Source organism: Desmodus rotundus, chromosome 4 (assembly GCF_022682495.2).
Source record: "Desmodus rotundus isolate HL8 chromosome 4, HLdesRot8A.1, whole genome shotgun sequence".
Taxonomy (NCBI): Eukaryota; Metazoa; Chordata; class Mammalia; order Chiroptera; family Phyllostomidae; genus Desmodus; species Desmodus rotundus.
The window spans coordinates 104,887,887-104,905,637 of NC_071390.1; the positions used below are offsets into that span (position 1 = coordinate 104,887,887).

Here is a 17,751-nt window from a genome sequence, read left to right on the forward strand (position 1 = left end):
TATTTTCATATATATACCTAGTATGTACTTCAGTGGATTTTCAAATAACAGTGATAGACTCATAGTTTGAGAATTTGAAAAGATATCACTAAAGAGCATAAAATTCTTTCTCTTTGTACGTAAGGGTGATGTGGAAACACAATTTGTCTCTGAATGAGAAAAGATCACAATTAGATTTCTGAGTTACAGAAGAGAGCATGAGCAAAAGAAATGGAAGAGATGGATAGTATAAGACACCACTACACAGTATAAGAACTCCAGTATAACTACTAGGATCATTTTAGAAAAATAAAAACAAACAAACAAAAAAGACAGTAAATGAACAGTCAACTAGATAAGTAAACACAATTTGACTAAAGATGGAAAATGAGCTTAGAAACTTTATAGACTGCCCTAACTAAGTACTGCATGATCCACTTTGAGAATCAATTAGAAAAGTCAAAATTTGTTACTTTCAATGTCTAAAGATAACTTGGTAAAAAGCAATTTACCTTCCAAACCTTTGAAACAAAATAAACCCATTAGAAAAAACAAAAATGATCAAAGAAGCAAAATCAAATCATTAAAGCACAATGATAGTATTTTGGGATTGGAAGGATATTTGTTAACTTTCTTTACTGAACACCATATGCCCATCGCTAAAGGAGCATAAGAAAATAAAATACCATAATAGGAATTATAGTTCCTTGTTCATATGCCTTGTGCTGCTGGTTGGATTATACTGTGTATCTCACAGCTGTTGGCATTAGTAAGATATCTAAACTACATGTTCCTGTATTACAGCAGAATAATTTGTATCTTAGGTGTTGTACCTTCCACAGATTACACAAGCTGAGCCTTGAACAATGCTGGGGTGAGGAGCACAGACACTTGGGTTCTTAAACTGAAGTGTAATTCTTAACTGTACAGTCAGCCCTTCACACCTGCAAACTCAACCACGAATTAAAAACAGTATTTTCCATCAGTGGCTGTGGCTGTTGGGAATGTGAAAATACTATTTTCGATCCAAGGATGTTTAAACCTGATGATGTAAAGGGCTGACTGTATTTATTGAAAAATTCTACACATAAGTAGACTCATATAGTTCAAACCTTGTTCAAGAGTCACCTGTATACTCAACTGAATTTGTAAGCTACAACTGGGGGTTTATTTATACAGCAACAGATGGCTGTTTCTAATAGATATCATCTAGCTCTTTGTGTTTTGTTTTTTTTTAAGATTCAGTATCTTTACGATAGTCCTTTCTTTCTATTGACTCGTTCCACAGTAAATGTGTCACTCAAAGACACTGACAAATGGAAGAAAGGAATTCAATCTCAGTAGAGTAGTTGTTTAATTACACATTTAACTGGCACCCAGTATGGAAATACTCCTAAGCAGATGCTGCCAATGAACTTCAAGATTATCTTTTTTAAAATGCCTTTTATAGATGTTCACCTGTGCTTCTATTGAAAAAGATAGTAGTGGGTAAAGGGGATTTATTTTTACACCTTGATCTGGTTCTGCTCCTAGAGAGGGTATAAATCAGACACAAGATGAAAAACTTACTTGTTGGCCAAATATGATTTTCCACTAATCACTTTTAATTCAGAACTTACCTAGAAATTCTACTCAAAAAAAAAGAAAGAAAAAGGTGTTTTCCAGCTTTAAGCCTTATAATTGGTTTATGATGTGTTATCTTGCCTCAGAGAAGACAATTATTTAGAAAGATCATTTTAGTTAGGATTCTTATTAAAATCCCAAACAAAACCAAGAGTTTAGATCATCTCATTAACCCTCTGCTAGGAAAGAAGTATTTCATCTATTAAATCTCTGAGAACTCCAAACAACCACTCCAATACTTGGTTATAAAGAAGCCTAAATAAAATGTTATGTGTAACAACATGAAGATTAAAAATCCTATCTCTTATGTTGCTTGTGGTTGTAATGGTTATTCTGTAAAACTAAGTGTAAAGTTGATGTAGGGAATCACATCCTTAGAGACACAGCCTTTCTGCCCTCAAAGTATAATTTCTTGCTCTTTATGAGGGATACAATGTAGCACATCTAATTCATTTAACCTAAAATGGGAGGAGTAAAATGTAAGAAATAATTTTAACAAAAATTTTCAATTCCATAGGTGAAAAGCTAAGTGTCTTCTGTCCAGTCTGTTTAGGATACATTCTAATACCCATTCATCTATCAACACTCTGTTCATTTAAAACTACTTCCCATTTGAAAATAATAACACCTGCCACGCCAGATTTGCAGCATACTGTGCTGAGAGTCCCATTTTTCTTGCCTTATTCAGGTCCCCTCACTCCCACCTCCAAGTATTCTCGTTTGCTGTAGACACTTTCCACTGAACTTCTCTGGTTCTCTTTCATTAGCCTCACACACTAACCTCCCTCAATGGCGAACAAAATGTATCTAGAGTCCAGAGTAGGGAAAAAAACAACTTACTGCTGATATCTCAGAAGTAGTATCACCTTTTAGACAAAGAGCAAAACTGCCTCGTTCAGGGGCTTCACTTTCTCTCATTCACGTTTGAAAACAAAAAATGCTGATGGCCAAATCTACCATTAATATTCACCTGTATCAAGGAAAAGTCAGAATCAGTACCACAAAAGTCTTAAGAGACCTGAAATCCTCTTCAAAAATGAGCTCTGGCTCTGGCCAATGTGGCTCAGTGGGTCGGAGCATCGTCCTATATGTAGACCAAAAGATTACAGGTTCAATCCCCACTTGGGGTGCATATGAGGGCAACTAATTGATGTTTCTCTCCCCACCTCCCTGTTGCCTCTAAGAACAGTGAAAAAAATGTCCCCAAGTGAGGAATTAAAAAAAAAAAACGAATTCTGGATAGTGTCTTGTTCAGCTCTTCAATGGAACGTCTCAGTCTCATGTACGTCAACCTTCTAAGGAATTCCTCTTTTCTTCAAGGACTGCTGGTCACATTCTACTACACTTTACAATTTATTGCCACATAACTACAGATTTTCAACTGAAAGTACCTAATACTTAAAGAATAAGATAGGGCAGTGGCAAACCTACTTAGACCTCAACAGTTTAAAGAATGACAATGTCAGAGCTGGAAAGCAACTTAGAGCTGCTTTAACCCTGTGCTGCTGAGATTGGGACATGCTTATCCCTGAGAGGGCACTGAAGAACCAGAAGTAGAGGTGGTAAAACTGTGAAGTCCCAGAAGTATACATAAATTAATTTAGTAAAAAACAAAAAACCAAAAATCCACCCTGACTGGTGTGGCTCAGTTGGTTGGGCATTATCCTGCAAGGCAAAAGGTCAGTAGTTCAATTCCCAGTCAAGGCACATGCCAGGGTTGCGGGTTCGGTCCCTGGTCGGGGCACATACAAGAGGCAACCAATTGATGTTTCTCTCCCACATTGATATTTCTCTCCCTCTCTTTCTTCCTCCTTTTCCCTCTAAATACATAGATAGATTAGATAGATCAACAGACAGACAGATAACAGCACAATTGATACTGATAGAATATTTTACCGCATCCTATAACAAAGCAATTTCTTAAAGTACTACCAAGATAAAGTTTTCAAGTAAATTGAAGTAAGAACTTTGCTGTTGGGAAAAAGTACTTCTGATCTATGTTAATCAAACAGCAAGAATGTGTAATGTTCCCTCAAATAAAGGACAATGAAATTCAGCAAGTCATGGAGAAATTGCAAAGGGTCTGCAGAGTTCTAACAAAGTAAACTGCTGTTTGAAGCAACACATGGTTGTGAAATGCCCAACCTGTCTTCCTCCTGTACTGACCAAAGCCCACAGAGCTCCTAAGATCTTATTAATCAACATGTAAACCACCTTCCTTAAAAATCCAAAGCCATTGAACAGCTTTATAAGTGATGATAAAATATGCCTCATGCCCTGGCTGGTGTGGCTCAGTGGACTGAGCTCCACCAGCCTGTAGACTGAAAGGCTGCCAGTTCAATTCCCAGCCAGGGTACATGCATGGGTTGTATGCCAGGTTCCCATGCTTGAGAGATGAAACCGATCACTGTTTCTCTCCCTTTCTCCTCCTTTCCTTTCTCTCTAAAACCAAAAAATTCCCAGGCTCACAAGAAGAGTTCATTGGAGAGACCCACAGGGTCCTAGAATGTACACAAAACCATCCACCCACCAATCAGTACCAGAAGGGTCCAATTTGCTTGTTTATAGGGGAGGAAGTGACTGAAAGCCAGCCAAGAGCAGAGCAAGCCCCTCTCCGACCCCTCTCCCACATATAGCGCCATAATGCAGTGACCTGGGTTGCCCTATCCTGGTTGCCAACCCTGGTGAATACCTAAGACTCTGCCCCTTTCTACATAACAGGTACACTGAGACAAAAAACTATGGCCCAAAGGGAAGAACAGATCAAAGCTCCAGAAAAAATACAACTAAGCAATTAAGAGATAGCCAATCTATTACATGCATAGTTCAAAACAGTGGTAATCAGGCTGCTTACAAAAATGGTTAAGTATGGTCACAAAATAGAGGAAAGAGTAAAGGCTACGAAAAGTGAATTAAAGGAAAATATACAGGGAACCAACAGTGACAGGAAGGAAACTGGGACTCATATCAACAGTTTGGAACACAAGGAAGAAATAAACATTCAACCAGAACAGAATGCAGAAATAAGAATTGAAAAGAATGAGGAGAGGCTTAGGAACCTCTGGGACAACTTTAAACATTCCAACATCTGAATCACAGAGGTGCCAGAAGGAGAAGAGGAAGAGAAAGAAACTGAAAACCTAATTGAAAAAAATAATAAAGGAGAACTTCTCCAATCTGGCTAAGGAAATACACTTCCAGGAAGCTCAGAGAGGCCCAAAGAAGTTGGACCCAAGGAAGCGTACACCAAGGCACATAGTAACAATATTACCCAAGATTAAAGAGGAGAGAATCTTAAAAGCAGCAAGAGAAAAGGAGACAGTTACCTACAAAGGAGTTCCCATTAGACTATCAGCTGATTTCTCAAAAGAAACCTCACAGGCAAGAAGGGGCTGGAAAGAAGTATTCAAAGTCATGAAAAGCAAGGACCTACATCCCAGATTACTCTATTCAGCAAAGCTTTCATTAAGAATGGAAGGGCAGATGAAGTGCTTCCCAGATAAGGTCAAGTTCAAGGAGTTCATCATCACCAAGCTCTTATTATATGAAATGTTAAAGGGACTTATCTAAGAAAAAGATAAAAACTATGAAAAGTAAAATGACAACAAACTCACAGCTATCAACAACCAAACCTAAAAAAACAAAAACAAAAACTAAGGAAACAACTAGAAGAGGAACAGAATCACAGAAATGGAGATCACATGGAGGGTTATCAGTGGGGAGGGGGCAGAACAGGGTAAAAGGTACAGGGAATAAGAAGCACAAATGGTAGGTACAAAACAGACAGGGGGAGGGTAAGAATAGTATAGGAAATGTAGAAGCCAAAGAACTTATATGTATGACCCATGGACATGAACTAAGGTGGGGGAATGCTGGATGGAAGAGGGTGCAAGGTAGAGGGGGACAGAGGAGGGCAAAAAGTGGGACAACTGTAATGGCACAATCAATAAAATATACTAAAAAGACCACAAAGAGAATGAGAAAGGTGTGCACTGAATTCACAACTGGTAGCTAGAAGGTAGAAAAGAAATGTTGAGACAAAAGGAGAAAGACGGCAGGCTGTAAAAAGAGGTCACATACCTAGGCCACAGGAACTGCTAATGCAGTACGTGGTCTTGCTCCCTATTAGCAGACTTGTCCTAGAAGCAAGAATTTCCTGGGTGTAATCCCACTCCATTCTTCTGCATAATTACAAAGGTCAGTATATTTAAACGTTTTTCCCAGGTTGGTGAGTTGGCCTAAAGTATGCTCTACTGCATTTGTGACAGTTTGTGACCACTGATTCACTTTGCTGTGCTGACAAGGCGTTACCACCAGTTGCAGTTTCTGTGGCCTCTTTTACAGTGTGATCCCTTCATTAACAAAAAAAAAGTCTCTTGGGCCCCCCAGTGGTCTTCCATCTTTCCTCCTGCATATAGCCTCTGTCACCCTCATTCCCCAATTTTTCATAGTTGTCTTATCCATACACCTAATTTAATTACAGTCTTCTTAGTGATTTTCTTGTTATCGAGACACTCCAAAGTTATCAAATTACTCTTCCTATGAGTAACTGTTTTTGCACTATTTTAATCAGTTTATATTAATTTAATCACATAATTGTACTAATGAGTACAACAGCCCTACACAAGTTTAGGGACAGGCAGAACTGACTTTGTAAGCACAATTCAACTGGTAGGAAGAGAGAAAGAGACAAAGTAGAGAGTGGTCAGCTAGCCCCAGCACTTCACTGCCCACAGATAAAGTCTCACCAGAAAAAGCATCACACCTGGAGCTCCTACCTTCCTTACTATGCCTCAGGTTCAGCTCTTCTACTCTCAGCTTTCCAGGGCTTCAGTTAATACAATATACTCGATTTCAGTGCAAATAAGCAAAATTCTTGCAAAAATTATTTTGACCTACAGACTCCACAAATCACCCACTCCCACCCATTTAAAACAAACAAGCAAAAACTGAGTATTGATCCCTTGATCTCAAGGAAAGACAGATTATCGTGTACCCAGCTGCCCCAAAACAGAAACCTACAAATACATTTCTAATCTATTCCTGTCAGATAAGCTTGTTATCTCCCTATCTGTATTGTCTAAGCAGTTCCAATAACTATTATCTCTGAATTACTACCCCAACTTTTCAAGTCTTCCCTAACCCCAATTCTTCTATGTAACCACCCTCCTGAGCATAAGACTCCTCTCCCACTTCTCAGCTTACACTGAAAAGAAGCAAGGCCAGCTGACATGTCCGCCCATCATCACAGAGCCTGAGTCGAAAACCCTTTATACCCAGTGACACAGCATATCAAATGAGTCATGTTGTTCCAGTACTGGAGGGTAGGACTATGTCTACCTTCTCAACCGCTGTATTCCTGACATGCACCTAAGAGAACAGAATCTCAGGAAATACATATTCAGTAGTTTCATCTTTTGTATAATAAACCTGTGGGAAGAAATTCCTGGTATTTAAAATATAAAGCTCAGAGAATGAGATAAATCCAGGTGAAAGCCTCTTTTGCTACATATTCCAAATGATGTGGTAATAGGGGAAAAGGCAGTATTTTTAGGCTCAGGTAAAATTAAAATTACTTGAATTCATTTTCATCTTATTTTAGATATTCTCTAGATTTTGTATATGTGTACATGTATGAATGTGTAATTGTGCACTTGGGATCTAAACACACAACAATTAAATACAAAGTAAGAGTTACAAAAAAAGATTACATTACCAAAATAACAAATCACTGAAGAGGTTTCTAAGTGGCAAACACACTAAAATTGTTATTTGTATCGAAGGAAGAGGTCAAAGATCCTTTTGAAATCTGCTGAAAACTATGAGCCCTTCCACTAGAAAAAGACACATACAGAAATGTTAAAAACAGACTCAGAAGCATAAGGACATTCCCCCTCTCCACCTATGAACAACAGGCTGAGAGTCAGGAGGAAGTTAACCCAAACTCCCCACTTTTCAGGTGGTGATGCTAGGTACGCCCATTTTACCTACTGTAAACATTTTTAGGGCATGTATAGCACAGAGCATGTGCTTTTTAAAAAATGCATTCACATCCTAGCCAGATGGTTCAGTTGGTTGGAACATCGTCCCGTACACCAGAAGGATGAGGGTTCAATTCCCGGTCACAGCACATACCTTAGGTTGGTGGGTTCGATGCCCAGTTGGGGGACATAAAAGTGGTAGTCGAGCGATGTTTTTCTTACATCAATGTTTCTCTTTCTCTCTCTCTCCCCACACCTCCTCTAAAATCATTTTAAAAAATTAAAATTATAGCCCTGGCTGGTGTGGCTCAGTGGATTGAGCACAGGCCTGTGAACCAAAGGGTCGAAGTTTCGATTCCCAGTCAAAGCACAAGCCTGGATTGCAGGTCAGGTCCCCAGTAGGGGGCACACGAGAGGCAACCACACACTGATGTTTCTCTCTCCCTCCCTTCCCCTTTCTAAATAAGTATATAAATAAAATCTTTAACAAATTAATTAATTAAATATAAAAACAAAATTAAAAATGAAGTTATTACTGTTACTAGAGAGCCAGATGTCAGACCTGGACAATACCACACTGTACTCAGGAAGCCACTGTGTCCAAGCACCGAATCCAACCCCAATCCTTAAATATTGGAAGTGACAACATTCTGAATATGCTTTCACTTGTCCAAGATGACAGTGCAAAACAGTTACTATCAAAATACAATGAACACTCCCTAACATGAAGTGTTCCTTACAAAAGTGATACTACATTTAAAAAATGAATTTAAGTTCTAGAATAATAAATTCAAAAATATATACAACTTTTGAAAATCTCAGCTTGATATTTTAAGGGCATAATTCATGTCCACTTTATAAATAACTGGATCACAACTCCTACACCAATTAGGATTATAGTTCACCAAACTATGTACCAAATAACATCACAATACAAGTTCTGAGCAAACTATCAGAATCAGGTCCAATAACCCTGAATTACTGTTCAGCCTTAAGGTGTAGGATACCCCTGACTTCAACATTTTAACTATAAAAACTATTATTAAAACTTCTAACCCTGACTGGTGTGGCTCAGTGGATGGAGCGCCGGCCTGCAAACCAAAAGGTCGCCAGTTCGATTCCCAATCACGGCACACGCCAGGGTTGTGGGCCAGGTCCCCAGTAGGGGGCATGTGAGAGGCAACTGATCATATTTCTCTTGCATATCAATGTTTCTCTCCCTCTTTCTGTCTTCCTTCACCTCTCTCTAAAAAATATATTCTTAAATAAAAAAAACTTTCTAGTCAAAGCCAGCATATCTGATGCGTAGCTATGCTGTGTGGCTAGCCCTCACCTCTATTAAGTTATTTGGACCTAAAGTACTATACAGGACACATACGCATTTTCAATGCTGCAATCTGTAGTGGATTTAAAAGCAAGAAGCTAGACAGATGCCATTTTCTGCTCTTTCCTCATGTGGCGAACTGTCTCCAAGTCTATTTCCCAAATAGCAAAATAGATGTTCTGAAAAACAAATGCGGGGGAAAAAAGCAAGGGCTTTGGCCCTGGCTGGGTGGCTCAGTTTGTTGGAGCATTGTTCCATATATGAAATGGTTGCTGGTTTGATTCCCAGTCAGGGCACATACCTAGATTGCAGGTTCGATCCCGGTCAGGATGCGTGCAGGAGGCAACCAACGGATGTTTCTTTCTCACAGTGATGTTTCTGTCTTTCTCTCTCTTTCTAAAGTCAATAAAAACATATCCTTGGTTGAGAATTTAAAAAAACAAGGGCTTTGGATCCTCTGAATTATCACCAAATATAGTTTTTTGGGGGGGGAAACTACGGCAATCTTTACTCATTCCTCAATTCTGTAGAACTGCAGGCTGTTAAATCTGAAATCAGCAGCTATTAAGTAATGACTGTTGAGGATAGCAAACTTTACTAAGGGAGGTGACACAGTGCTCACAGCAAGTCACTTCTCTCTTTACAGGAAGGTAACAGGTATGGTAAGGATAGAGGTGCTAACATCGCCATGGCCTCAACACTGAGCCCTGAGCCAGCAGCATGGACATGAAGGTCTACAACTGTCTGAATGCTTCAGGAAGGAAACCACTGAATTTATATAAATGTCTTAGACTATTTGTCAAAGAAAACATGTAAACTACAGTCTGAATATATGAGACAAACTGGAAGACCTATTAGCACCTTCCTAATTGGACTAAAGCTAATAGGTTAAGTTATCTAAAATGACAAACAAAACCCTTAATTTTCCTGAAGTAAATACTTTATTTCAATGTTTTAAAAAGCACAGTTTAAGAGTTGCTTTAAGAATTTGCTTTAAAATAATGCCTACCTAAAACCTACAGCATATATGTAAAGTTAACGCTTTCTCCAATTTCAATTTTTATTTTGAAATATCATTGTTAGGACTGTACCTGGAGAAGTATCCATAATTATAGTGCAATGGAAAACTGAACTTAGAGAAGACACCATTATAATCTTTACTCTGCCACCAACTAACTAGCTGTATTTCTAATTAATTTTACCTCTGTGGGCTTTAGTTTCTGAGTCTTTAGAGTTCTAAAATCTTAAGACTGTTACTGCAATGTTACAGTATTTTCTGGCTGTTATTTTCAGAAACTAGTTATCAAATCTCAGTTATAAAAAAAATACAGACCAGCCCTGGCTGGTGTGGCTCAGTGGATTGAGCACCGGTTTGCAAATCCAAAGGTCACTGGTTCGATTCCCAGTCAGGGCACATGCCTGGGTTGTAGGCCAGGTCTCCAGTTGGAGGTATGTTGAGTGGCACCCACACATTAATGTTTCTCTCCCTCTTTCTCCCTCCCTTCTCCTCTCTCTAAAAATAAATAAAGTCTTAAAAAAATTAAAATAATATAGACCAAAACACAAAGTCTCAGAAAATGACTGTCCTACTTCAACATGTTTTTTTTATTCACACTAAACACTACATGACTAGTCAAAAAGAATTAAAGATTTCCCTCTCAGTCCTATAATTCCAGGCAGAGGACAATGATACTGATAAAAACAAAATACTCCACGCTACTGGATTAAAACTGATTAAAAGTACTGTTAATTATTATTAAACATTTGATAAACATACTCTTTACAAATTACCAATAAACTTCCCTAATCTCACCTCCACACAGCAAAATGCAAAGTGGGAGTTGATAATCCAGCTTTTATTTGCCTGCTCATAAAATTATCTAATAATAAATACAATTTGTGGCAATACAATGACTTTTGGAATACACCTCGTCTATGTTTTTATCTTGAGCTGTAATATTGTGATTTCATAAAAACTTATACCTAGTTACAATTAAAAACCTCTACAATGACAAGCAAATGCACTCTCAACATTCGGGACTTGAAGGAACAGTATGCCCAGAGTGTTGCGTGCATGACTTCAATACTAAAACTGATGGTCATTTAGGGTTTCAAAGCACTCTCTGCCAGCAACCATTTCACTCTGTGACTGGAATTCCGCAAGTCACAGAGACTTAAATACTATGTGCCTGAATGCCCTGCAGTTTTACTTGGCCAACTGTTTTCTCCTTCCAAAGCATAAAAGAAACAGGAGGAGCCACAAAAGACGAAGGTACAGAGAGCAACTTGTCAACCGCCTTGTTCATGTTTGGTCTTCACTGATCACCCTTCCCCTTCCTACATACCTAAGGTGTGAAGAAGCAAATATTGCTGATTCATCAGTTACTCATTGGTACAATGGTCTATACTCCAAATGACACGCTGAAAGGAAACCAGAAACAGATTCTAGTCTGATAACAAGTATCATAAAAATTAGTATCTTTGTTAAAGATATTAATAAAAAAGGAACATGGACCTTACAATAATGGCAGGGAAAGTTTCATCCAAAATGGTTTTCAAATTAAGCTTCCGCACTAAGTGACAGCCAGTATATACCATCAATGGTTTGAATGTTTTTATGTACTTACTAAAAACTCGAGAAAATGCTTTTGACTTCCCAATATCTGGATTTTTAAAAGGTAACTTTCCACTGGGACTTCAAGTCTACTTTTAAAGGTTCTAGGTATCCTCTGACTACACAAAATTGTGATAAGCTATGCAGTAATGGATTACAGTACTATATAGGGTTTGTGTGGAGATTATGTGTGTATGATAAGGCAGAAATTATACAGATGGTAAAATCTCAACAACGAAAGAGATACTATAATGTAATCAACAAAGAGAAAGAAAAATCGTGTTCAGAAAGTATAGTCTTTAAAGAACAGATTTTAAAGGACTTGATAATTTCAGAAAACAAATATTTTACAAGGAAATGTTTAATGCAACTTGTAAACCTATATCAAATTGGTCACTGAGTTTTTATCTCTGTATCCTGAGTTTTGACAATAAAACAAAGCTTTCTGAATCCCGAAAACAGAATGTTCTCATTTTTCAAAGATGTTTCCAAAAAAGGAATCTTGTTAATTAGTCTGCCTTAATAAAAGGTGAAATAACAATATACTTTAAAAAACTGAAAAATGCTAGCAAATTTAAGGCATAATTTTAAAGTATTTTTTTAACATACATTATTACATGTAATACAAACGAAAGGGGTTCTGAGCAAGCTATTCCCCAAACCAAGCAGCGCTTGGCCTTTTCCACTGTGATAATAAACACAGTGGAAACAAGAGGGCTCTCCACCTTGGGGCCAGGTAATACTTGCCTGCGTGTGCCCATTCTTCCCCCTCCATGCCACTCTCCACAAAGCAGAATGATCACTTTAAAAGGCGAAAGATTTATACGGTCTGAAGAGAAACCAGAGTATGCAGAATGATCACTTTGAAAAAGCAATTCTGGTTTAAAACCCTCCAACTGTTCTTGAGATATAGAGAGAGCAAAATTCTGGCCTATGCCAGGACCTCCCAGACCCAGCAGGATGTAGCTGCCACCTCTCCTAGCTACCTTCCCCCTGGCTCGGCATCACTCAAATTAGTTCCTCCAAATTGCTCTGCCCCTCCTCAGCTCTGAGTGTTTGCACACTTATCCTCTTTGCTTAGAAGGCTCTCTCTTCTCCCTTACCCCACCCTTCCTTGGGGAAAGAAGGCTCCAGATCCCTAAAGGCCTTACTGGATGATCTCAACACAGTCTACTCTGGTATCCAATTGTTTCACTATCTACCTGCCTCAGTGGACAGCATGCTCCTAAAAGGTGGGCAATATATCCCTTTTGTTCATCATTATAACCCGGAGATTTATCCGTAAATTATTTAGTTCATATTATGTACCATTCTAAGATCTGGTTTCCTATCACTAAATAAGACAGAAACCCCTGCCCTCAAAATTTACAATTAAGTATGAGAAGACAGATTATACATAAAATACGGAAATTACATGGCATGTTATAATGTAACAAGTGCTACACAGAAAAATAAAACAGGGAAGGGAGATGAGGGGTGCCTGCCACAGGATATGCTACAATAAATGTGCCTGTCATACAATAGGGCTGGCTCAAGGAAGTGTGGAGTTGAAAGTGAACAAGAAGTTTCATGTACAGAAGCTCTGAGAATCCACATGCCAGTTTACCTTCCTTTAAGTAAAACAATTCACTTTACTAATTACTTCTAGACCACAGCCTTAGGGAAAAAGTTCTGGTACCATTCATTACTGCATTGCTAGTGTAGGATAAAAAATATCTGCCCAAGGAAGGAATGAATCCTTTCTTTTGTCAGTGGCCCTCCTCCTATAAAGCCCTGGGGCAATGCTTCTCAAGAGGGGATCCACTTAAGTTTAAAACTACATTTTCACTATTGTAATTGCTTTGTTTTTGGTTAATAAAATTTGTTTTAATCTTAAAGAAATATTTATTAAAAGGGGGCACATTTTTAAAGACTGAAAAAGTGTAATCTAGATCACATAAATTACTCTACCTGAAACAGTACTGTATGCACTACATGCAGCTATCAAGTCAGTTACATTTTATAAATATGATTTTTATGCATCTTCTACAGCACCCTTGTCTAGTGAAGATCTTCATGTTTGTTTACTAAAGTATGCAAATGCATGATCTGCAAATAATTTCTCTAAAACTGAGGTGGGAGGTATCTTCAGATATGCCTTATTCCCTCTAGTTGAACAAAGTTTACTAAACAGAGTGTACCTGGCTCTGGGCCGAGCAAAGCGATTACATACATAATAGGATCTTACCCACAAGGAACTTCCATTAATTAATTAGGTGCCATGCCTAGGATACTATAGAAGTGGGGAAGCACTCAGCACCACCTTAGAAATGAAGAAAAGGATTCCTAGAGGACTCCTGAAATACCTTTATAAAGATAGGTTAAAGGAAGATATTCAGTTTCAGGCAAAGAAACTATGGAGACCAAAGGCAACACCGTGATGGGTTTTGGAGGTGTGGGGGGTGGGCAGGAGGCAGTGGTCAGCGTATGTTGACCAAGGTGGCCCTACCAGCAACGCAGAGATGAAAGGCCCCATGGGGCCAGGCCTGCTGTGCTAAGGGGCCTGGGCAATTCTTATTTAGGCAGGGGACAGTCACTAAGGAGTTTTTAACCTAACAGGATATACCTTTTAAAGGAACCTCTGGCTGTAGTCGAGTAATATGGTGTATGTAAATAAAAGAGAGCATTTTATCTTTATCATGCAAATAAACACCATCATAATTCATCAGTTTACAATCCAAAACTTTTGCATATCAGATTTCATAAAGAACATTTTCATTGAAGATTGTCTGTCTTGATTATCAATCCCCCCCTCCCAAAATTAAGTAGCATGCTTTCAAATTCAAGTAAATATCAAATGTCCTCCATTTTACACAATGCACTCTGTGGCCCGGGTCTCACTACCAGGGATGTAGGGCTGATACGAAAGAAGGAACCAGACCCTGACAGAAAAACTAAAGTGGTGGTTTTGTTCACCTGTAACCCGTCATGATTAAACAGGAGCCCCAATAGCTTCACCATAAAAATTATGAAAAGACAGTGTTTATAAAGACACTGAAGGGATAAAAGGTATAGGGGCTTGAAGAGTTGAAGAGGGAAGGAAACTTAAGTTAATTTTCCCTGTTCCTAAGGAAGACATGTTACACTCAGGAAAAATAAATCATGAGAACGCTAGGGGAAAAAAAATGTCCAAGTTGGAATTATCATCTTTCTTTTAATGAGAGAGCCTAATGGCTTTTTACCTTACAATTCCAGATGCCAATAAAGAAATTCATTTTCTAATCACAGTAACTTAGAAGTAGAGTAGCTCCAAAGACATCGGCCAGAGCAACAATTAGGAGCAAAAAGTTTTAACTGAATTAAACTAAACTAACATCAGCTCTGTTGAGTTTAACCCTTTCAGAAGGCCATGCCTCATTCACTGCATAGTCTAAAATTAGCTTTTACAGAAAAAGGAGAACTCTTTACAGGAATAGTTTTACAAAAGAGCACAACCAACAAAACCCCTGCAGCAGTGTGTTTTTTAAGAATGTATTTTTCATAAACACAACATCACTGTTTGTTTTCTTCTATCTATTAGCAAAAGGTTAAGTCGATACCCTTACAGGAAGAATTACAAGAATATACTCGAGATTTTCTTGCATTACCAAGCTGAAAAAAAGAAGTACTTAAACAGGAGAACTCTGCAAGAGTACAAGCATGTGTTAATGAAAGTATATTTAAAACTTGTGCCTTAAACATTAGGACAACAGCAAATGGATTTAAACTAACTTATCTATACACTTTCTGCAATCTCAAGGGAGCATCATAAAGATAACATGTCACTAAAATTAGGCCCAGATTATAATCCTAGTTATTATACAAAAAGTATCAACTCCAGCATGACACCAAAATAAGAGTGAAAGGAGTTTCTCAGCCACTTCTTGGTTAGTAACATCAACCAGGGTTTATCACTACAAAAAATTGTAAATATTGTTGCAAATCCATATAGACTAGCAGGGCTACTTGCAGACAATGTTACTACCGTTAACAACTTGATGTTGCCAATTTGCAGTTAAATATTTTAGAATGTTTCAATTGCTTCATAAAAACAAGTTACAAAGTAAACTTTTTGTTTCCACAGAGTTTAACTATGTATTTGTCAAGATTTGTGCTCATTTGTGGAATTCATATTAAGTTCAATAAAATCGCAAATCTCAATTTAGCTTAAAAAACGCAATCCCTAGGAACAATACACAAAATCAAATTTTTCCCTTAATGCACTGCCATTTAATTTCAGCTATGCTTCTATAAAACATGTTAAAGTGAGTGCTAGAAACTTTTGTACCTATATTATCTATTTTCTCTCTGGCTCCTACTCAAACATAGTATGACTTTCTCCAAATATACATTCTATCCTCAGAACCTGATTTCTCTGCCCAGATACATGTGATGAAAAAAAAAAAACTCTGTTAATAACTTAAAACTGACAATCACAGAAAGAATATTGACAATAATAATAAGCACCACTTAAGAAAGTCTTAATAAGGATCTCAGTAATTTTAAAAAATAGTAAAAACAGCCAACATCAACACATTACAACAGCCATATGAGGCTGATATTATCCATCTCCCTTTTAGAGATGAAGAAAGTGAAGCACCAAGAGGATAATTTCTAATAAATAAGAAGCCATGCCATTATTTCATGTAAATAAGTCATCTCACATTAACTTTTCAAAATACAGGATGAAACTTATTCCTAACCAAACTAAGTTTCAAAGGAAGTACACAAATCAAATTTATGGTTGAATAAACTGCTAATCTGGAAGGTAAAATAATTTACCTTCCAGAAATTATTTCACTTTAAGCAACTCAAGCAAACTTCAGTCAAGCGATTTCTTACAGCTTGATTATAAAACTGCCTTTCAGTATATTAAACACAGAGAGAAGTGGAAGAGTCACAACCATTTCAACTTCTGTAAATTACCCGGGCTGTAAATTAGAGGGAGCCAGGCAGGTGGGGAAGCGTGGAAATTGCAGATTGCACATACTATCTGACCACCACAGAGAAGTGAACATCACTCTTACCCCACCCCACCTCTTGGTCTTTGCAAACTACAACTTAGCACCTATTTCAAGTGCGTTTTAAATACTTAATACAACTTAGGAGACCAGCTAAATATCAAAAGATTTTTAAAAACCTTTAAAAGGGAAAATAACTTGTAGGCTTACTTTACCACATTCGCCTTCAAGTTGGCATTCTTTTCTACAAACCCTCACATTTAAAAACTAAATTCCCTGCACAGTCCAGGGAAATCCTTCCGTTCCTTCAGTTAGGTGAAACTTCAAACTTCACTTAAGATTAGGACATTGCAGGGAGGGGCTCCCTAAAGCATAAGACCCACCCTACAGATAATTTCAAGTTTCAGGTCAGCCCAAATTAAACACCATTTTACAAAAGAAAAGGGGGGGAGTAATATTAAGTGCACGAAGGATTGCAATACAAAGTTACATTGAAGTCTTAACTCTTAAGTTTACGTTCTGATTGGACATGACCGAGAAGCAGGTGGGTAAGAGATTCCTGGCCTGTCCTTTTCTCTCGACCGTCTCCTGGCCCTACATCCAACACGGGACATACTCAGATTTGAATTTTTTTTTTTTTCTGGTAATTCTTTCAGAGTCTGCCTCTGCTCAGGCCTATCAAGAGAATGGAAGCTTCCCAAACACACACCAAGCAACAGGATCCCCACTTCCTGGTCCGAATGACCCCGTCCCCTCCCGGCCCAGCAGGCCGGCGGCCCCGGGCTCCGGGGCGGAGGGCAGGGCGAGGCCGTCGCAGTGCGGGTCAGACCCGCAGCAGGGCCCGGACCCTGCCCTCTCCTGCTCGGACTCCGTACCCTGCTCCTGCTGGGGCCTCAGCCCTGCCCGGACCGTGGGCTGTGACTCCGTACTTGCCGGGCCCCTGAGCCGCGACCCCGGCCCTGCCCCTGCCCAGCCCTAGCCCTGACGGCCCCCGGCCCTGGTCTACCTGGACCCCAGCCCTACCCAGACCCCTGCCCTGCCGGACCCTGCACAGACGCCGACCCCAGCCTGGACTCTGGCCCTGCAAGCCGCCGCCGCCCTGCCCGCCACCCAGCTCTGTCCGGCCCGGTCCTGCCCGCCGCCCTGCCAGCCGCGTCCTCCGGGAAGATGGCGGCCCGTGACAGGCGGGCGCGGCGCGGGTCCGAGACGGCGGGTCGCGGAGAGGTGGAGCGGAGGAAGAGATGGGGCCCG

At 39.1% G+C, this 17,751-nt stretch overlaps 1 protein-coding gene and 1 pseudogene across 8 annotated transcripts in view; both read right to left on the minus strand.

The window, feature by feature from the left end:
- LARP4B (La ribonucleoprotein 4B) overlaps positions 1 to 17,751 on the minus strand; it is an 81,833-nt gene that overhangs the window by 63,671 nt on the left and 411 nt on the right. For 4 of the 8 annotated variants that reach the window (XM_053922043.2, XM_053922042.2, XM_053922037.1 and 1 more), the window contains exon 2: positions 2,443 to 2,572. The exons of 1 other annotated variant lie outside the window; for it this stretch is intronic. In XM_053922043.2, the coding sequence (XP_053778018.1) occupies positions 2,443 to 2,520 (78 nt within the window). In that variant the 5' untranslated portion in view covers positions 2,521 to 2,572. 3 more of the 8 variants (XM_053922041.1, XM_045186865.2, XM_053922040.1) reach the window with 3 other exon arrangements.
- Positions 2,585 to 9,201, minus strand: LOC112323152 (dynein light chain Tctex-type 1 pseudogene; annotated as a pseudogene).